At 43.8% G+C, this 22,544-nt stretch overlaps 1 protein-coding gene across 1 annotated transcript in view; it reads right to left on the bottom strand.

Moving 5' to 3' along the window:
- The window catches only part of LOC145399276 (uncharacterized), a 72,767-nt gene that overhangs the window by 45,027 nt on the left and 5,196 nt on the right, over positions 1 to 22,544 (bottom strand). The window contains exon 3 of the mRNA XM_080271952.1: positions 20,166 to 20,171. Within this exon, the coding sequence (XP_080128078.1) occupies positions 20,166 to 20,171 (6 nt within the window). The remainder of the gene's footprint in view (positions 1 to 20,165; positions 20,172 to 22,544) is intronic.

A 22,544-nucleotide genomic window follows, 5' to 3' on the forward strand; every position in this document is an offset into this window, starting at 1 on the left:
TCAAAGTCAAGTGGCCACCCCTTACGGGATTATGGCGTCTGGCAATAGATAGATAGATAGTGAGGCTAATGTATGAAGTTTGTATAAGATAGAACTATTTTTCACGTCATTTGTTGCTCGCCTGTAAACCTAATATTATTAGTCTGTGATTACTGACAAAGCGGTTTTTGGGCGGGTGAGAAGGCTGATATTTTGGCGGGATTGGGCGGGTTTGGGAGAGGAACTCAGCGGGTTGGCAGTTTCTGACCTGGCAACCCTGGGTTTGGCCATGTGGAGAGGATGGAAAGCAAGGGACTGACGAGGAGAGTGTGTGAGTGAGACAGAGGCCGAGGATGAGATGGATGGAAGGAGTGGAGAGGCATATGAGAGGGTGGGGTGTAAGCTGGGAAGGAAGGCAGTGAAATGGCGAGGGACAGGGCGACATGAAGGAGACTTGTTTGTGGTCACCCCTTACGGGAATAAGGCGTCTGGTAATAGATAGATAGATAGACAGACATGTATTCTAATTTGATAATGATCGCTATCCCATTTCAGCTGGGTTGATAGCCAAGTGTAGTCAGTTTGGAGGGTTGATCTGACTAGTAACCAAGGAGACTCACATTACTAATATTCAGGTGGGGGGGTTGATCTGACTAGTAACCAAGGAGACTCATTCGAATTTCACGTCACTACAACTAAATATTCAGGCTGTGAGAGACCCTGTTCCCCAGATGAAAAAAAAAAAAAAAACAGACTAATGATGATGATGACGATGATGATGATGACAATGATGATGATGATGATGATGATGATGATGATGATAATGATAATAATAATAATAATAATAATCTCTATCTATCTATCTATAGCCCGACGCCCTAATCCCGCAAAGGGTGGCCGCAGACAAAACGCCTCCAAGTCACTCTGTCACCCACCATTTGACTCCCCTCCCCCCAACTCACCCCCCCCTCCCTCATATACCTCTCAACTCCATCCCTCCACCTCATCCTCGGTCTACCCCTCCCTCTCCCTCCCTCCACCTCACCTACATACACCCTCTTAGTCAGTCTTTCATTCTCCATCCTCTCCACATGTCCAAACCACCTCAGTGTATTTCTCCTAATCTTTTCAACCACATCCACATCTACCCCACAACGTTCCTTCACTTCTTCATTCGTCAACCTGTCCCTCCATGTCACTCCACATGCTCCTCTCAAGTAACTCATTTCCACTGCTCTCACTCTTGACTTGTTCCCCTCTTGCAAGGTCCATGCCTCGCTTCCATACGTCAGGGTAGGGATCACAATACCATCATGCAGTGACTTCTTAACTTCCATACTTACCTCCCTATTTCTCATCACTGCTTTCAGTGTGCCAACAACCTTCCTTCCCTGCTGTACCCTTTCACGTACTTCATCCCCCAAAGTTCCATCCTTACTCATCACACTACCCAAGTACTTGAATGCACTCACATTCTCCATATCCTCACCATCCAACCTCACTGCACACTCTGTGACTTCATTCCTCTCAAACACCATAACTTTACTTTTGTTTACATTAACTTTCAGCTTCCTCCTCCTACACACTGTCCCAAATTCATTCACCAAACCTTGCAACTCCCATTCATCTTCACTCAACAATACTGTATCATCAGCAAACAGCAACACCGGAAGCTTCCAAATCTCACCCTCATTCATTAAGGCCACCCCCACATCCACTGCCCTACCTTGTACCTCCTTTACGACCCCATCCATATATATATTAAACAGCCAAGGAGACATTACACACCCCTGTTTCAGTCCCACATTGAGATCAAAGAACTCACTCAGCTCACCATCCACTCGCACCGTAGCCCTAGCTCCCTCGTACATACTCTTCACAGCACTCAACAATTTCCCCTCCACTCCATATATTCTTAATACCTTCCACATACCTTTCCTATCTATTCTGTCATAAGCTTTCTCCAAGTCCATGAAGGCAGCGTACACTTTCCTTCCCTTCTCTAGATACTTCTCCACTAAACATCTTAGAACAAATATCTGATCTACACACCCTTTTCCCTTCCTAAATCCCCCTTGTTCTTCTCCAACTAGCTCCTCTATCATATGCCTAACCCTATCAATGAGTATTCTACCATATATTTTACCAGTCACACTAAGAAGGCAAATACCCCTATGGTTACCACATACTTCTCTCTCTCCCTTTTCCTTTGTACAGAGGAACAATTATACCTGATTTCCAGTCCTCTGGAACCCTTCCCTCTTCCCAAGCCAATCTACACAACTTCCATATCCACTCCACAACAATCTCACCCCCATACCTAAGCATTTCACCACACACTCCATCAATTCCTGGGGCCTTTCCCAGCTTAATCTTCTTCATCGCTTCCACTACTTCCGACCTACTGATCTCTTCCTCCCTCCTCTCATCTCTTCTTCTCCCAGCCATTCCCCAACCACTTATGCTCACACTGCTCTCACTCTCTACATTCAACAAATCCTCAAAGTGCTCCTTCCATCTCCTCAATTTCTCTCTCTTCTCCACCAACAATCTATTATTCCTATCTTTCACTCCCCTACTATTTCCCCTTTCACACTGCCTTACTTTCTTTACCTCCTTCCAAAACAATTTCTTACTCTCCCTCCATTTCACACTCAGATTCCTCCCAAACTCTTCATCCACTTTCTTCTTACTCTCCTTCACCAGTCTCTTAACCTCCCTTCTCCTGCTCACACATACTTCTCTCTTCTCTCTCTCATCTTCTCCCCTACCTCTACTCGCCAACCATTCACCATATGCCTTCTTCTTTTGTTCCACAGCTCGTTTCACCTCATCATTCCACCATGCTGTCCCTTGCACACCCTTGCATCTCCTCCTCACTCCACAAACCGCCTCACACGCTGTGCTTATCTCTTCCGTGAATATCTTACATACGTCTTCCACCCCTTCCATCTGCTCTAGCTCATACCTTCCCAATCTTTCTTCCACTATGCTCTTATACTCTATCCTCTTCTCACTATCTTGCAATTTCTCCACTCTTCTCACAGGAGCTGCTTCCTCCTGTCTTCCCCTTCGCCTCCTCAACCACTTTCTTTGCAGCTCTACCTTGGCCATCACTAAGTGATGGTCCGAGACTCCATTCCCCCACCCTCTCCACACCCTTGCATCCAACACTTGTCTTCTCATTCGCTCATCCACACACACACATAGTCTATCATTGCCTTTCGTTCAACAAGTTCACCATCCATCCTCCTCATTACTCTCCATGTATACCGGTGGATCATCTTATGACGAAAGTAGGTGTTGGCTATTGCCAACCCCTTACCAGCACAGATGTCCACCAAAGCACTACCATTCCCATCTACTTCCGCTGGCACACCCCACTGACCAACCACTCCATCCACTCGTACATTCCCGACTTTGCCATTCATGTCTCCAATCAACAGCACTCTCTCGCTCCTCTCAAACTTGTCCATACATGCTTCTACTCTCGCCCAAAACTCATCTTTCACTCTTGCCACTCGATCCTCTGTTGGAGCATATACACATACAATCGCCCATGCTTGTATACCTACTTTCATCCTCACCCATACAATCCTTGCACCCACTGTTCCATACTCTCTTATATTCTCCTTCCACTTCTTGCTTATCATCAGACATACTCCCTCTCTTGCCCTCTCATTCTCACTGACTCCCGCACATATACCTACACCGTATTCCCATTCTCTCATCCTTTCACCTTTCCATTTAGTTTCAGTCAATCCACATATATCCACTTTTGCATCCTCAAGCACCTGGACAATCTCTCTCTCTTTCACTTCATCATTCACTCCTCTCACATTCCACGTTCCTACTCTCAGAATGTCCTTTGTCCGTTCCTTAGTCATCAACGTATGGTCCGTCCGGGTCCGAGGCGCTTTATTTGCTTTTTTAGTTAGTTCTTTTTACGGGGTGGGGCACTAACCCACCACCAACCCTTTTAGTCGCCTCGTACGACAAGCAGGGATACTGGGGGAGTATTCTTGAAACCCCCCTACCCCCAGAGTAAGAACAATAATAATAATGATAATAATAATATCAATAATAATAATAATATTAATAATAATGAGTAATAATAAAAATAATAAGAGTAAGAATAATGATAATAATAATAATAATAATAATAATAATAATAATAATAAATACTGCAGGACACATTAACAGTATGCCAGTCAGCTTCTACACTACTACTACCATCATGCCAACTATCCTACTTAGCGATAGGATGAGGCAGCATCCACAAACGGTTATGTCAGATTCAAATAGTCAGGAGGAGCATGGCGTCGTGGATGATGATGATGATGATGATGACGACGATGGAGGAGGAGGCAGAAGGGGTGAGGATGATGATGATGATGATGATGACGACGATGGAGGAGGAGGCAGAAGGGGTGATGATGATGATGATGATGGTGGTGATGATGATGGTGATGGTGCAGGAGGAGGAAGAGGTGGTGGTGATGATGATAATGGGGAATAGTGATAGTGGTAGTAACGGTAATGATGATGATGATGATGGTGGTGATGGTGCAGGAGGAGGAAGAGGTGGTGGTGATGATGATAATGGGGAATAGTGATAGTGGTAGTGACCGTAATGATGATGATGATGGTATTTAAACAGAAATTAACCCATCTGTATATGGATGAGGTTATAAAAGAGATACAAGGTAGGGCAGTGGATGTTGGATGGCCCTAATGAGAGAGGGTAGTGTTTGGAAACTCCCTGTACTGTTGTTTGCAGATGATACTGTGTTGATAAATGAAGGCGAAGGAGTGCTGCAAGGCTTGGTGGATGAGTTTGGGAGACTGTGTAAGAAATGGAATCTAAAGGTGAATGTAAGGAAGAGGAAAGTTATGGTCTTTGAGAGAAGTGAGGTCAGTGGATTTACAGTGGGGATGGATGATGAAATGGAAAGTGTGAGTGCGTTTAAGTACTTGGGTAGTGTGATGAGTAAGGATGGAAGTTTAGAGGGTGAAGTGTTTGAAAAGGTACAACAATGAAGAAAGGTTGCTGGTTCCTTGAAAGCAGTGATAGGAAACAAGGAAGTGAGCATGGAAGTAAAAAAGTTACTACATGACAGTATTGTGATACCAACTCTAACGTATAGAAGTGGAGCTTGGACCTTGTTGGAAGGACAAAGCTCAAGAGTGAGAGCAGTGGAAATAAGTTACTTGAGAGGAGCATGTGGAGTTATATGGAGAGACTGACAAATGAGGAAGTGAAGGAGTGTTGTGATGTGGATGTGACAGAAAGCATTAGGAGAAATACACTGAGGTGGTTTGGCCATGTGGTGAGGATGGAGAGCGAGAGATTAACGAAGAGAGTGAATGGCAGTGAGATGGAGGGGGAAAAGGAAGGGGGAGGCCGAGGATGAGATAAAGGGATGGAACGGTGAGGTGTACGAGAGAGGGGGGTGTGAGCTGAGGTGCAGTGAGGGCAGTGAAATGGAGAGGGACAGAGCAACATGGAGTCAGTTTGTTTGTGGCCACCCTTTACAGGATTAAGGCGTCTGGCAACAGACTGACTGGACTGATAGACAGTGTTGTCCAACATGGATGGCTGAAGAGTGTAACTGTAAATGTGTACACGGGGAAGGGTGATGCCCTGGAAAGAGGAAATTATAAAGGTATAAAGCTTTTGGACCAGATAATGAAGGTAATGGATAGAGTTCTAGAAGGTATGATTAGTGAAAGAGTGAATATTCATAAGATGCAGTTTGGGTTTATGCCAGGCAAAGGGACCACTGATGCCATTATTTGCCATAGCCATTGTTCGACAGCTTCAGGAAAAATATATTGGGAAGAAAAGGGATCTGTACTTTATTTTTGCTGATTTGGAGAAGACCTTTGACTGAGTCCCTAGAGAGGTGGTGAGGTGGGAATGAGAAAGCATGGGATTGAGTAGTGGCTGGTTAGGGTGGTTATGGCCATGTATGTGGATGCTTGCACCCAGGTAAGGGTGAATGGAGACGAGGGATGAGTATTCCGTGAATGTTAGTGTGCACCAGGGGTCAGTCTTGACTCCTTTGTTTTTGCCATGGTGCTTGAAGCCCTCTCATGCAGGGTTGCCAGGTCAGAAACTGCCAACCCGCCGAGTTCCTCTCCCAAACCCGCCCAATCCCGCCAAAATACCAGCCTGCTTACCCGCCCAAAAACTGCCTTGTCAGTAATTACAGACTAATAATATTAGGTTTACATGTGAGCAACAAATGACGTGAAAAATAGTTATATCTCATACAAACTTCATACATTTGCCTCACATTAGCCATTTATTAAATTTGCAAAATGCAAGTATTTCATCACCTGGGACAGACAATCCATTATCGCAATCCATTTTCTTTTTCACAGCTTTTATTGTATTTTCTGTTATACTTTGCATACACATTGTTTTCCCAGTTCCACTATCCAGCAAACCTCCCTTCACTGTTCCCTGACTAAAATTGAAATGCTGCCTCTCTTATTTTACCACCACGGCATACATGGCTGCCAGGCCCCGTGACCTGTGTTTGAGTGTGGATTAGGGGAGTCAAATCCCGAGGGAGGGCTGGGCCGGGTGCTAATGGTTTCGTCAGTTCCACCCACCACCACCTGCCCTCGATCTTGATCTCTCCGGTCACCCTTGTTTTTGCTAAGAGACGAGAGTTACAGTAAGGTTAATTTAGCAAATACCCTCTCGAGCTGAAGCTGCTGAAAACCCGCCAGTTAAGATATTAACTCGCCCCAAAAAACGCCCAACCGCCAATGTTAAATTTTACCTGCCAGCCTCAATTTAATACCGCCCAATTTGGCGGAAAATCCGCCAACCTGGCAACTCTGCTCTCACGTGACTTCAGACTGGACTCCCGTGGGAGATGCTGTATGCCAATGATTTGGTGTTGACTGCAGAGAACGAAAGGGAGGCAGGGGAATGATTTAGAAAGTGGAGCGATGGTACGGAGCACAAGGGCTTAAGAGTAAAAGCAGATAAAAAAAAAAAAGTGATGGTATCCAATGGTACTGATGGTGGCGGTACTGTCAAAGAGGGAGAGTCGCCATGTGTGGTTTGACAATGGTGTGGGAAGTAATTCCATCTTGTGCGGTCTGTGTGATCGTGGGTACATTAGAGATGTAGTGGTATCAGAGTCAGACTGCGAGATAATAATGATTTTGTGTACGCAGTGTGTCAGGGACAGCAGGTGCAATTTGTTGTGTGAAAGGACTGCTGATGAATCTCTGAAGTGATAGGAGGAGGTCTGTTATTACAGAGACATGTTATGTGCTGTAAGTGGGGCTGGAGCAGCTCTATAGGCACAGGGAGGAGTGGTTGGAAGAAAATCAGGGAGCTATTGCCTCTCCTGACAGTGAGAGAGCTCTCCCTCTGTACAAAGGGACCTATGTATGCAGCATGTGTTAGGAGTGTAATGCTGTATGGAAGAGAAACCTGGGCAGTAAAGGAAGAGGATATTCACAGGCTCCAATATCCAGATATGGCAATAGTTCAGTGGATGTACAATGTGTCCTTGAATGTGAGGCCTGGGGGGGCTACGCTTATGATGGATGAGTTAAGAGGAAGGATGGGACTAGAGTGTGTTGTTGTGATGAAGAGAGATAGATTGGAATGGGTTGGGCTTGAGAGGATGGGATGCAAAAAATGAGAAATGTTAACACTGTGGGTAGGGTTGTGAGAGGCAGACCAAAAAACACCTGGGATGTCATAAAGTGAGGCCTCACAGATAAGGGACTGAATAGGGAGGCTGCTAGAGATCAAGCAGCATGGTTGGGCACTTTAAACCAATGGTTTAAACCAAATGGTTCAAAACATGGTTAAAACCAAATGGTTCAAAACATGGTTTAAACCAAGCAAAAAGTTTATTTTTATTTTTTTATAAACCACTTGATTCTTCTTGGGTTGTATATATATTTTTGTTATTTATATCAACTGTGGTTTTTCATTGTGAAGAGTTGTATTCCTAATATCATGATTAAAAATAGTAAGGTGAACTGAAAACTTTAAGTAAATGTTCTAACCAAAAACATTTATGGTACATAAGCGTATGTAAATGGACACATTTATTAATCCTTTCAGTACACTAATGATATTTTTGTTAAAGAATTCTTTTTTAGTCTTGTTAACAGAAAAAAATACCAGTAGACATTATAATGGCATGCAAAACATTTAATTAACAAAGTAAATTTATAGTATAGCTACTAAGAACAATCACTGAGAATATACAGGGAGTAGCCAGGGCAGCTGGCTCTCTCTCCTACAACTAAAATGTTTAAACTTTCCATTGTAAAAGTCAAAGAGGTGTTCCATGTTTTACTGCAATATAACTTAGTGATTAGAACGTCTGTGAGACAAGTGTACCTGGCTGGTAAAAGCTGGCTTTCTAAATCAGCTACAGTATTGTCATTATTACACGTATTTTTTTTTTAATGCAAAGAAGAAGGAACCAAAGGCCAGGAGCCTGCAAACCGTTCCTTCCAAGAAAAAAACAAACACAATACAAAAGAGAGTCAAATTCAAGATCCATTCATTTCAAGATGCCTGGACACACTGCATTTGAAAGACTGGAGATCATAGGATGTAGGAAATACAGACAGAGGGAGACAGTTCCAGAGTTGACCTGTTGCATAAATGAAGGACTGGGAGTAATGGTTAACTCTTGCATTAAAGAGTTGGACAGAAAAGGATGAGAGTTTGTTGCTAGATGGGTGCTACGCACCCGTCGTAGAGGTGGAAGGATGCAAGCAGTTAGTTCAGGGGAGCATTGACCATTAAAGTAGCGATAGAAAAGAGATAAAAATGCAACAGTGCGGCGAAGAGACAGAGGTTTAAGGGAGCCAGTAAGAGAGGGAGAGTTGATGAGACAAAAAGCCTTTGACGCCACCCTACTGAGAAGAGCTGTATGTGGTGAGTCTCCCCACACGAGAGATGTACTCTACACAGAGGCAAACAAAACCTGTGTATAAAGTCAACAACTGTGCTAGGGTAAAGAAGGTACGGAGTCGGCCTAGCACACCTAATCTCTTGGAAGCAGATTTTACAAGAGATGTTATATGATCTTTCCAGGATAAGTCCCAAGTGAATGAAACCTGAAGTATGTTTAAGGATGGAAATAAAAGCTTGCTAAATCCTTCTTTATATTATATCTATGAGTAATTGCATGTCAGACTGATATACACAGGGGTAGAATTGCTGGAATACAAAACAATAACATTAAATATACTTGATTTTTTTTTCCTATCCAATGGTTTTTGCCAACCCTGTTGAGCAGCATGGAAAGCTGCCATCAGATGACCAAGGCCAATGCATGCAAGCATATTTGAGCCTTTATAAATGAAACAAAACGATCTATAGCCAGATGCAACGATCCCGCAAGGGGTGGCCGTTTGTCCTTTAGTTGTTTTAAGGGAAGGGGCACTAACCCTCCACCAACCCACTTATTAACACATAGGGAACACATATGGGTTGGTCATACAGTTACCAACCAGCACTGTAAATGGTTTCCTGGCTTACAGGAAACCATTAGACTTGTCACACAGTGTAAAGCCAACTGAAAAGGAAAAAAGAATAATAAAAAGTGAAAAGAAAGATGGGAGAAATAGGAAGAGAGGAGGACTGACACAGAAAAAGAATGATAAAGGTGAAGGAAGAAGTAGGCAGCACTACATCACGTGAGTGGATAATGGTCACCACCACTTACCACCAAGAAATATTAAGAATCTAAAAAATTGAAAATAAAAATATCAAGCACAGCAAAAAGAAAAAAAAAAGAAATTGAGAATAAAATAAATATCTAAGAGCACAGCAATAAGAACACAGTAAATATCTAGAACAAAGAAAATTATCAAGAACAAAAGAAATATCAAGAAGAGCAGAAAGAAGCTCAAGCACAACACTATGCAAAATTAGAGCAACCGGTGAGTGGGCAGACAGCACCTTCACCAGCTGTGTGAGGAGATGAGTGGGCAGACAGCACCTTCACCAGCTGTGTGAGGAGATGAGTGGGCAGACAGCACCTTCACCAGCTGTGTGAGGAGATGAGTGGGCAGACAGCACCTTCACCAGCTGTGTGAGGAGATAAGTGGGCAGACAGCACCTTCACCAGCTGTGTGAGATGAGTGGGCAGACAGGACCTTCACCAGCTGTGTGAGATGAGTGGGCAGACAGCACCTTCACCAGCTGTGTGAGGAGATGAGTGGGCAGACAGGACCTTCACCAGCTGTGTGAGGAGATGAGTGGGCAGACAGCACCTTCACCAGCTATGTGAGGAGATAAGTGGGCAGACAGCACCTTCACCAGTTGTGTGAGATGAGTGAGCAGACAGCACCTTCAACAGCTGTGTGAGGAGATGAGGAAACTGAAGCAACAACAGGTGGTAAACAGTAAGGTAGAAAGAATAAGTGGCCAGGTAAGACAGGTGAGGCAAGAGGTGTCCTCTATAGTGGAGGATAAAGTCAGGATGTGTGTAACAGGGTTGAAGGTCTTTCTTCTTCATGATGTTCTCTCAACACTGCAAGTATATGTTTCTTTTGTTCTTCTTGCTGCCCCTAACCCTGCAAGTATTTCTTTTGTTCTTGTTGCTGCCCCTAACACTGCAAGTATTTCTTTTGTTCTTCTTGCTGTGCTCCTAACACTGCAAGTGTTTCTTTTGTTCTTGCTGTGCTCCTAACACTGCAAGTGTTTCTTTTGTTCTTGCAGTGCCCCTAACCCTGCAAATATTTCTTTTGTTCTTGCTGCCCCTAACCCTGCAAGTATTTCTTTTGTTCTTGCTGTGCTCCTAACACTGCAAGTATTTCTTTTGTTCTTCTTGCTGCCCCTAACCCTGCAAGTATTTCTTTTGTTCTTGCTGTGCTCCTAACACTGCAAGTATTTCTTTTGTTCTTGCTGTGCTCCTAACACTGCAAGCATATCTGCCAGAGATATATCCACTGTTTTGGCAACCTGTCCATGCATCTCCATCTCTCAAAAAAATATCCCACTCCTGATGCCAAGTTGTAGCACTGTAGAGTTTGTTGATGTGTCAAGAACAATGAGTACACAAGCCAGGACATTAATCAAAGGCCACTGAACATTGTAGGGTTTTACTTCTTCCAGGCACAGCTGAGGTACACTTGCAAAACACGGTGGCACATTTCCCTCTCACACTACCTTCGTCATCACTCCCTAATATTCATTGTCCGTTAACTGGCTGACTACTCTGTCTTTCACTGATTAACAGTCATTGTCTGACTGACTACTCTCCACTCTGTACTGGTCTCTGTCGGCTACCGTGAACACACTAAACTACGGTAGGAGGCACAATGATCCCTTTATATAACACCTTCCCCCCCAGGTGACTCCATCTCCACAACAACACAGGATATTCTACAGCCTGGGAGGGAACTCACATTTTCCCACGTAATAATGAACTCAAATCAACATTACATAATAACAATAATGACAAAAACAAATTCCTAAGATAAGATATGTCCATGTTTCTTGAATGTTCCTGCTATCACCAGACATAAAACTTTAGCCTAATCCTATGGCATAACAATTTCAAGAATGCTCCTCACAACTCCACATACAAAGCACTCATCTAATCCTATGGCACAACATATAATCTCTAAATTGTTCCTTATCTCCAGATATAAACCATTAACTTAATCATACAGCATAACACTTAATTTCTAGAATGTGTTCTTCACATCTCCAAACTTACATTAGCCTAATCCTACAGCAAAACACTTAAAATCTAGAGGGTTCCTCACACCTGCACATATAAACCACTAAGCTAATCCCACCTACACAACAGGGGAACAAATGGACCAGCCTCCTGTGCTGCATTATAAGGGCGTCACAATTTTATACATGCCAAAATCAGCAGGTTAGGATTATTAAGGTTAGATTATGGAAATTTGTTAGGATAGGATAAATGTTGTAATGTTCAGCTGAGTCAACTTATAATAGGTTAAGTTAGGTAGGACAGGCAAAATTAGGTTAGGTATGGTCAAAGGTTAGGTTAGAACAGGTTTGGTCTGGCTAAATTAAGTAAGGTTACAAAAACTTAGGTTGGGTAGGGTATGGGCAGGCTAGAATTAACAAAGTTATGTTCCAATCACCAGGCTCGGTTTGGGCAAATCACCAAAGATGAGCGGAAAATTTGTGAAAAAATCATATTCTAAGACGATGTCCATCTGTTTTGTGCACAAGATGGTGTCCGTTGAAATTCAAAATTGCACTAAAAAAAAAAAAAAAAAAAAAAAAAGAAGAGAGAGAGAGAAGGGGAGGGGGGGCAAAATAAGGTGATATTGTGTCTCCTTGATGATTACCCCCCCAAGCTTCCACACAGACATACATACTATACATGGCATTTATCTCATATCTGCCATAAAATTGTACACAGCAAAAATATTAGTCATGCAGTTTAATTCATCATCATTATCATCCATGGCAACAGGGCCATGCAGAACTATGGAAAACCATCACAGGTAAAATCAGCCTTACAACCAGCTATTGTTCTGTTATCACAAACCAGAGAAGCAAAATCTACGAGTGGATGGAGTGGTTGGTCAGTGGGGTGTGCCAGCTGAAGTGGATGGGAATGGTAGTGCTTTGGTGGACATCTGTGCTTGTAAGGGGTTAGCAATAGCCAACACCTACTTTCATCATAAGATGATTCACCTGTATACATGGAGAGTAATGAGGAGGATGGATGGTAAACTTGTTGAACGAAAGGCAATGATAGACTACGTGTGTGTGGATGAGCGAATGAGAAGACAAGTGTTGGATGCAAGAGTGTGGAGAGGGTGAGGGAATGGAGTCTCGGACCATCACTTAGTGATGGCCAAGGTAAAGATGCAAAGAAAGTGGTTGAGGAGGCGAAGGGGAAAACAGGAGGAAGCAGCCCCTGTGAGAAGAGTCGAGAAATTGCAAGATAGTGAGAAAATGACAGAGTATAAGAGCATAGTGAAAGAAAGATTGGGAAGGTATGAGCTAGAACAGATGGAAGGGGTGGAAGACGTATGTAAGATATTCATGGAAGAGATAGGCGCAGCGTGTGAGGCGGTTTGTGGAGTGAGGAGGAGATGCAAGGGTGTACAAGGGAGAGCATGGTGGAATGATGAGGTGAAACGAGCTGTGGAACAAAAGAAGAAGGCATATGGTGAATGGTTGGCGAGTAGAGGTAGGCGAGAAGATGAGAGAGAGAGAAGAGAGAGGTATATGTGAGCAGAAGGGAGGTTAAGAGACTGGTGAAGGAGAGTAAGAAGAAAGTGGATGAAGAGTTTGGGAGGAATCTGAGTGTGAAATGGAGGGAGAGTAAGAAATTGTTTTGGAAGGAGGTAAAGAAAATAAGGCAGTGTGAAAGGGGAAATAATAGGGGAGTGAAAGATAGGAATAATAGATTGTTGGTGGAGAAGAGAGAGAAATTGAGGAGATGGAAGGAGCACTTTGAGGATTTGTTGAGTGTAGAGAGTGAGAGCAGTGTGAGTATAAGTGGTTGGGGAATGGCTGGGAGAAGAAGAGATGAGAGGAGGGAGGAAGAGATCAGTAGGGTGGAAGTAGTGGAAGCGATGAAGAAGATTAAGCTGGGAAAGGAATTGATGGAATGTGTGGTGAAATGCTTAGGTATGGGGGTGAGATTGTTGTGGAGTGGATATGGAAGTTGTGTAGATTGGCTTGGGAAGAGGGAAGGGTTCCAGAGGACTGGAAATCAGGTATAATTGTTCCTCTGTACAAAGGAAAAGGGGAGAGAGAAGTATGTGATAACCATAGAGGTATTTGCCTTCTTAGTGTGACTGGTAAAATATATGGTAGAATACTCATTGATAGGGTTAGGCATATGACAGAGGAGCTAGTTGGAGAAGAACAAGGGGGATTTAGGAAGGGAAAGGGGTGTGTAGATCAGATATTTGTTCTAAGATGTTTAGCGGAGAAGTATCTAGAGAAGGGAAGGAAAGTGTATGCTGCCTTCATGGACTTGGAGAAAGTTTATGACAGAATAGATAGGCAAGGTATGTGGAAGGTATTAAGAATATGTGGGGTGGAGGGGAAATTGTTGAGTGCTGTGAAGAGTATGTACGAGGGAGCTAGGGCTACGGTGCGAGTGGATGGTGAGCTGAGTGAGTTCTTTGATCTCAATGTGGGACTAAAACAGGGGTGTGTGATGTCTCCATGGCTGTTTAATATATATATGGATGGGGTTATAAAGGAGGTGCAAGGTAGGGCAGTGGATGTAGGGCTGGCCCTAATGAATGTGGGTGAGCTTTGGAAGCTTCCGGTGTTGCTGTTTGCTGATGATACAGTATTGTTGAGTGAAGATGAATGGGAGTTGCAAGGTTTGGTGAATGAATTTGGGACAGTGTGTAGGAGGAGGAAGCTGAAAGTTCATGTAAACAAAAGTAAAGTTATGGTGTTTGAGAGGAATGAAATCACAGAGTGTGCAGTGAGGTTGGATGGTGAGGATATGGAGAACGTGAGTGCATTCAAGTACTTGGGTAGTGTGATGAGTAGGGATGGAACTTTGGGGGATGAAGTACGTGAAAGGGTACAGCAGGGAAGGAAGGTTGTTGGTACACTGAAAGCAGTGATGAGAAATAGGGAGGTGAGTATGGAAGTTAAGAAGTCACTGCATGATGGTATTGTGATCCCTACCCTGACGTATGGAAATGAGGTGTGGACCTTGCAAGAGGGGAACAAGTCAAGAGTGAGAGCAGTGGAAATAAGTTACTTGAGAGGAGCATGTGGAGTGACGTGGAGGGACAGGTTGACAAATGAAGAAGTGAAGGAACATTGTGGGGTAGATGTGGATGTGGTTGAGAAGATTAGGAGAAATACACTGAGGTGGTTTGGACATGTGGAGAGAATGGAGAATGAAGACTGACAAAGAGGGTGTATGTAGGTGAGGTGGAGGGAGGGAGAGGGAGGGGTAGACCGAGGATGAGGTGGAGGGATGGAATTGAGAGGTATATGAGGGAGGGAGGGGGGAGTTGGGGGGAGGGTAGTCAAATGGTGGGTGACAAGAGTGACTTGGAGGCGTTTTGTCTGCGGCCACCCTTTGCGGGATTAGGGCGTCAGGCTATAGACAGATATAGATAGATAGATAGATAGTTTAATTCATCATCATCATCATCCATGGCAACAGGGCCATACAGAACTATGGAAAACCATCACAGGTAAAATCAGGCTTACAACCAGCTATTGTTCTGTTATCACAAACCAGAGGAGCAAAATCTGGATTCAAATCTGAACCAGATCAGGATCTGCCCCACAATCTATCAATGAGTACAAACAGAAGAGGCCTTAATTACAGTCAAATGTGCTAATTTGCTAATGTTCTATTCATTACATAAATTGTAATGCTCATTTTTGTGTTGAATCATCACATAATATAACAATATTATTATGGATGAGCGTTGTGGTGTGGATGTGGATGTGATAGGAAGCGTTATGAGGAACACACTGAGGTGGTTTGGCCATGTGGAGAGGATGGAGGGTGAAAGACTGATGAAGAGAGTGTATGAGAGTGAGGTGGAGGGGGGAAGAGGGAGGGGGAGGCCGAGGATGAGATGGAGGGATGGGGTGGAGAGGTATATGAGAGAGGGGGGTGTGAGTTGGGAGCAGGGCAGTAAAATGGCGGGGGACAGGGCGACTTCGAGGCGATTTGTTTGTGGCCACCCCAAACGGGATTGAGGCATCTGGCAATAGATAGATAGATAGATAGATTATGGATGAAATGACAAATATATGTAATTTGAAAAACATGACGGGATTATACACTGGAAGTTCGTTTGACCAGCTATTGCTTACATCCAAGTCTGCTGCTCACTCACGGACACAGACTTCCCCACTTTGGTATCTTACTTGTCAATCATACCAAAAACAAGACAACACATGAAGCTGTTGGGATTTACTAAGTCATATCCACAGCCTCATGGTTTCTGGCTCATCCAAATTAAGTTCTCTGACCATTTTATAACAAATGCTCTCACTTCTCTTTCTGGCAAGCTACTTACTGTACATATCCATAAATATTTTCTAGTCATACTCCACTTCTTTAATCACTAACATAGCCAGACTTGCAGCATCCTGGTTGGTGGTCATCACTTCTTTTTTTTCTTTTTCCACACTCATGCCTGCATTAGTAAAACTTAAGAGAACGGCCATCATTCATCTGGCACTCACAGGGAAATATATATTTTTTCTTTTCTTGTTTGGACAGAACTACCCACGTGACCATCTTCTGAAATTTCATTCTCTTGCTATTGCTCCTGTGATTGTTATTAACCCTTTGAGATTCCGAAGACGCAATTTCGAGTCATCGTAAATCCAACCGTTGAGATTCTGATGACTCGAATTCAAGTCATATGAAACAACATTGTTTTTTCTGCATGTTTTCCATATCCTATCCGGGCTTGTTCTAAATACACTATCCTGTTTATCCTTTTTGAACTATTTGGTTATACACTGACAAGTGTATCAGACAGATATGCATAATAAATTCGCTTCTAACATGAATAATATCAGTATTACCAGCATGGATATTTGCCTGTGTGACAGTGAGAGCTTTCGCTTTTCTCTGTGAAAACTAAGTAAATTGCCATAACCTGTATGTCAATGGAAAGGTACTTTACTGTAGATTGACATGGTGCAATCAAATTTCATGTAACTCTAATACTTTTTTTTTTTTTTACAAATATTTTTCTATGGAAGGGTGTGTGATTTTTCCTTTTTGGGTAACTTCTACTTGTCTTATTGGCCTTTTAGCTACAGTATTTACCTTTTTCAACCATACTATGATAAAGAGCAACTATTCAGCTTTAAAATGGTACCACATTCATTAGTCTACCATAAAAAGTTAGTGTACAGTGGCCAATTAAGTACAAATATTGCTGCACGACGGTGACCTGTATGTGCGCCAGGGTGAATCTGGCACAGACACAATCGGTGGAGGGCCGAAAATCTCAAAGGGACCACAGGCTGGATAGCACCATCATGTGGCTTACCACAGGCTGGATAGCACCATCACGTGGCTTAACCATAGGCTGGATAGTACCATCATGTGGCTTAACCACAGGCTGGATAGTACCACAGCTGGATTAAGCATGTGGGAGGCCCGGGACCCGCTTGGAAGGGAGGCCCCCTTTCCAACTCCCCCAATGGCATACACCACAGACGGGTTACCTGAATCCTAATATATAAATAGGACACATTTAGTTAGGAAATACTGAACGGGGACTATTCATCCAATGCTGTAATATGTAATGCATAAACACGAAATGAAATGAACACAAGTTGCTCTGGTGGGAGGCCCCCTCTTGGTGGGTGGCCCAGGGCCCGGGCCCCTTGGGCCCCCCCCTTAATCCGGCAGTGGATAGTACCTGATGTGGCTTAACCACAGGCTGGATAGTACCTCATGTGGCTTAACCACAGGCTGGATAGTACCTCATGTGGCTTAACCACAGGCTGGATAGTACCATCATGTGGCTTAACCACAGGCTGGATAGCACCATCATGTGGCTTAACCACAGGCTGGATAGCACCATCATGTGGCTTAACCACAGGCTGGATAGTACCATCACGTGGTTTAACCACAGGCTGGATAGCGCCATCATGTGGCTTAACCACAGGCTGGATAGCACCATCATGTGGCTTAACCACAGGCTGGATAGCACCATCATGTGGCTTAACCACAGGCTGGATAGCACCATCATGTGGCTTAACCACAGGCTGGATAGTACCTCATGTGGCTTAACCACAGGCTGCATAGTACCTCACGTGGCTTAACCACAGGCTGGATAGTACCTCATGTGGCTTAACCACAGGCTAGATAGCACCATCATGTGGCTTAACCACAGGCTGGATAGTACCATCACGTGGCTTAACCACAGGCTGGATAGCACCATCATGTGGCTTAACCACAGGCTGGATAGCACCATCATGTGGCTTAACCACAGGCTGGATAGCACCATCATGTGGCTTAACCTTTTCAGGTCACTATTGGTTCTAGCCTGAGAAACTGCATTTTTGACACACACAAAAAAAAATAAAAAAAAATCAAGGTTTGTAAATTAGAAAGAAACGTAACAGTCACGCATAAGGAGCTAATATGCATCTGTCTACAAAATATTAGGGCTCCACTTACCATACAAGAGCAGGAATAATGATGGGAAGCTGCATAGCAAGTAGTGTGTGGTGTCCTAAATCAGTGCATTTCTGTATACAAAATGAGAGAAAAACACTCCTACTAACCTAAAATCATAAATCTTTTTTTTTTTTTTATGCGAGGAAGAAGGAACCAAAGGCCATGAGCCCGCAGTAACAGTTCCCTCCAAGAGAAAAACAAAATACAATAGAGAGCCAAATTCAAGATCCGATCATTTTGAGATGCCTGGACACACTACGTTTGAAAGACTGGAGATCATAGGCAGCAGGAAATACAGACAGAGGGAGACAGTTCCAGAGCTGACCTGTTGCATAAATGAAAGACTGGGAGTAACGGTTAACTCTTGCATTAGAGAGCTGGACAGAAAAGGGATGAGAGTTTGCTGCCAGACGGGTGCTACGCGCCCGTCGTAGAGGTGGAGGAATGTAAGCAGACAGTTCAGAGGAGCAGTGACCATTAAAGTAGCAATAGAAAAGAGATAAAGATGCAACAGTGCGGCGAAGAGACAGAGGTTGAAGGGAGTCAGTAAGAGGAGGAGAGTTAATGAGATGAAAAGCCTTTGACTCCACCCTATTGAGAAGAGTTGTATGTGGGGAGCCTCCCCACACATGAGAGTTGTACTCCACACAGGGGCGGATAAAACCCCTGTATAGAGTCAACAATTGTGCAGGGGTAAAAAAAGAGCGGAGTCGGCTTAGCACACCCAATCTCTTGGAAGCAGATTTTACAAGAGATGTAATATGATCTTTCCAAGATAAGTCCCGAGTAAATGAAACCCCAAGCATGTTCAAGGATGATGCAGGATTAAGCTGAATATTATTAAACATTAGTGGGTCTACCTGTGGAAGATTTTGTCGGGTTGATAGGTGTAAGAACTGAGTCTTAGATGCATTAAAGACAACCATATTATTTTTACCCCAGTCAGAGATATGAGCCAAGTCAGACATTAGGTGTGCCATAGCCTCATCCCTTGTTTCTTGAAGTAACTGTTGAGATGGGCGTTGCGGGAACCGAATGGAAAGGTGAAGGGTGGAGTCATCAGCGTATGAGTGGATAGGGTTAGATGTACAGCTTAGAAGATCATTGATGAATAAAAGGAAGAGAGTTGGTGATTGGACAGAGCCCTGAGGAACACCACTGTTGATAGATCTAGGAGAAGAACGATGGCAATCTACAACAGCGGCTATAGAACGACCAGAAAGGAAGCTAGCGATGAAGGCACAGATAGAAGGATAGAAACCGTAGGAGGGCAGTTTGGAAATTAAAGATTTATGCCAGACTCGATCGAAAGCCTTTGAGATGTCAAGTGCAATGGCAAAGCTTTCGCCAAAGTCCCAAAAGGAGGATGACCAGGAGTCTGAAAGTTTACTTCTTCTCAACTGGATTGTGTAATACCCAGGAAATGAGTCAATGTTGAGAAATACTGATAACATTCACTAGCTGCCTGCCACAGTTTTGAGTCGAAGGCAAATGGGTGAACCACAATCGTGGCCAGGAGACTTGTACTGATACAGCCACAATTGTGACCAGGAGACTTGTACTGATACAGCCACAATTGTGGTCAGGAGACTTGTACTGATACAGCCACGATCATGGCCAGGAGACTTGTACTGATACAGCCACAATTGTGGTCAGGAGACTTGTACTGATACAGCCACAATTGTGGCCAGGAGACTTGTAATGACACAGCCACGATCATGGCCAGGAGACTTGTACTGATACAGCCACGATCGTGGCCAGGAGACCTGAAAGGGTTAAACATGGTGTGGATAACACTGACTCGTGGCTCAACCACAGGGTGGATACCACTGTCTCATTTTTGCTATGCTTGGCCACTGCTACCCTGGGACAGTTTTCTAAACTTCCCTCCATCTCCTGGCCTGTGAACACCTCAAGGATATCCTTGGGCAGGTATGGAGGCAGAAACATTGCTTCAGCCCTGTGATGGACTAGCAGCTTCTGGCATCCCTCCCATATCTTTACAGCAGTGACCCTTCCCACCTTTGTTGGGTCAACCCTAACCTTGGGCCACCAATCCCAGTCTTCAGATTGGCAGCCCATCCTTTTACCAGGATTTATTTTACCCTGTTGAGGGCAGGCATATTGGTACCATCCCAGGACACAGATGGTTGACCCATCCCACACCATCCTGGGATTATCATCCCTGTCCTGAGGCCTGACATCCTCTCCTTGGATAAGGCATAAGTAATCAGGGACAAATGAACTTTTTTTGGGGGGGCTGTTGGCTAAACCAGATATTGGGGCTCCTACCCAGGGAAGGGGCCCCCATCATGAGGTCTTGTGTGATGCCAGTCACTGTAGTTACATCATTTATCATTGGAATTTTTTTTTTTTTTTTTTTTCAATGTTGGGGGCCATGGCTGTAAGGTATTCAGCCTAGTGATTAATCTACCCCTGCAAGTCACCTCTTGACTGGGCATAATTAGTTGACACCAAGCCATTATGACGGACTGTCCTGTCTTAACATGGGCACTAACTTTTAAATCACAAACTGAATCCCCGTTTGTGATGCCATGCCATTGTGAATGACTGTCCCATCATAATATGGGCACAGCACATCTTGTGTCATAGTAGATCACACTCTGAATACCTATTGGTGGCATCATCCATCCATCCATCATCCAATCTTTTGTTGTCCCATGAGGACTGTAGAAACCCGGGGCTAGGCAAGTTGGTCCTGACATTTAAAATGAGTGACCAGCCTCACTCATCCCCACATGGCATTATGTGAGCAATAAATCCCAACCACCCATTGGATATAAACCTGCACCGGCTCAATCCAATTGGAGCACCTAAATTACCCACTAAACCACCATGTACAATAATTTGGTTATTTGGTTACCACCTAGCATAGTAAATGGCTTCCTGGAGTACAGGAGCCATTTGGCTTGTCACTCAGTGTAGAGTCACCCATAGGCAGAATGAAGAGGAAAGAATGAAGAAAAGAAAGTCAGAAGAGGAAGGGAGGAAAGGGCAGACACCCACAGCAGAAGTACATCGAGTGAGTGGATGGTGAGTGCTCCCACCCACCACCAATTGGTGGCATCCAGCCATCACAAATGATCATCACATCCAACCTCAAAAACAACTTGGTTTACTTTCAATGCCACTTCCTTCTGTCCATGGGAGACTCTACACTAAGTGACAGGACAAATGGTTTCCTATACACCAGGAAACCATTTACTATGCTGGGTGGTAACCATATAACCAAATTATGGTGCCTGGTGGTATAGTGGGTAATTAAGGCGCTCCAATCAGATTGGGCCTGTGCAGGTTTTTATCCATGGGATGGTTGAGTTTATCGCTCACATAATGCCATTCAGGGATGAGTGAGGCTGGTCACTCTCATCTTAACCTGCCGCGTCCCACTGACGTATATATACGTCCAAACATTTTGTCACTGTGACTCCCGTTGATGTTTATAAACGTGCCGCAATTGTAAGGTCTGTCATTTGCACATTTTACAAATTTCCCACATGATTTTTGATACGTATACACAGGACACCTTCCTCTACCCTATGCCAGGCAGGGGCAATGCCTTACCCCACATGACCTCCCTCCCCCCAGCACGCCATTGTCTCGGCAACTCACCTGTTACCAGTGACCTGGCCAGTAAAGACACGTCGCACCACGGTACAAAATTCAAGGCCAGAGTGATTCCCCAATCGATGACAATGTGGAGGACAAAGTTTATGTAGCATTAGAGGAAGAAGTGATGATCAGGTAATGTCGCCAAAAAAGGTGCAGTATGTCAATGTGTTTGGTGAGTGAAACAATGCTTATATCACCTATATTAGTGTGAAAAGCAATAAACTCTTGTACTACATATAAATTCCTACCAAATAAATATATAAATACCATTTATGAGTGGTTTGAAATAGTTACCCCTCCCATAGAATATGTTTTCTCTGGAGCCAGGCCCCATAGAAAACACAGTGAGGAAAGGGTATTGTTACCTGTATCAGCATTTTAACCCCCTATGGGTGGGCAACTTATCAATTATACCACCGTGTGGAGCAGCATATTTTTGGAAAAATAAAGTATCAAGGAATAAGCATAAACATGCATAATTCGATGAAAATGGTTAAAAAACGAAGACAAGAGGTGTTACATGCGCAGTAATACATCTCTGCTGGCTGTGGGAGGAGGAGGGGAGTGAGGGTGAAGAGCGGGCAGGCAGCTAATCACCAGGCGCGCCTCGGGGGAGGCTAGCAAACTATTCACTCATTTGCTTTTTCTTCACCACTGAACACTATATTTATCATTTATGCTTTCTTTACACTATTCATTGTCTTCAAAATCTTATGTATGTGTTTTCTACTTTACTTGAACACTTACAACAATATAACTTACATACGTATATACTATTTTACT

This window comes from Coenobita brevimanus, chromosome 48 (genome assembly GCF_032717465.1).
Source record: "Coenobita brevimanus isolate Jiangsu-jjx chromosome 48, ASM3271746v2, whole genome shotgun sequence".
Classification (NCBI taxonomy): Eukaryota; Metazoa; Arthropoda; class Malacostraca; order Decapoda; family Coenobitidae; genus Coenobita; species Coenobita brevimanus.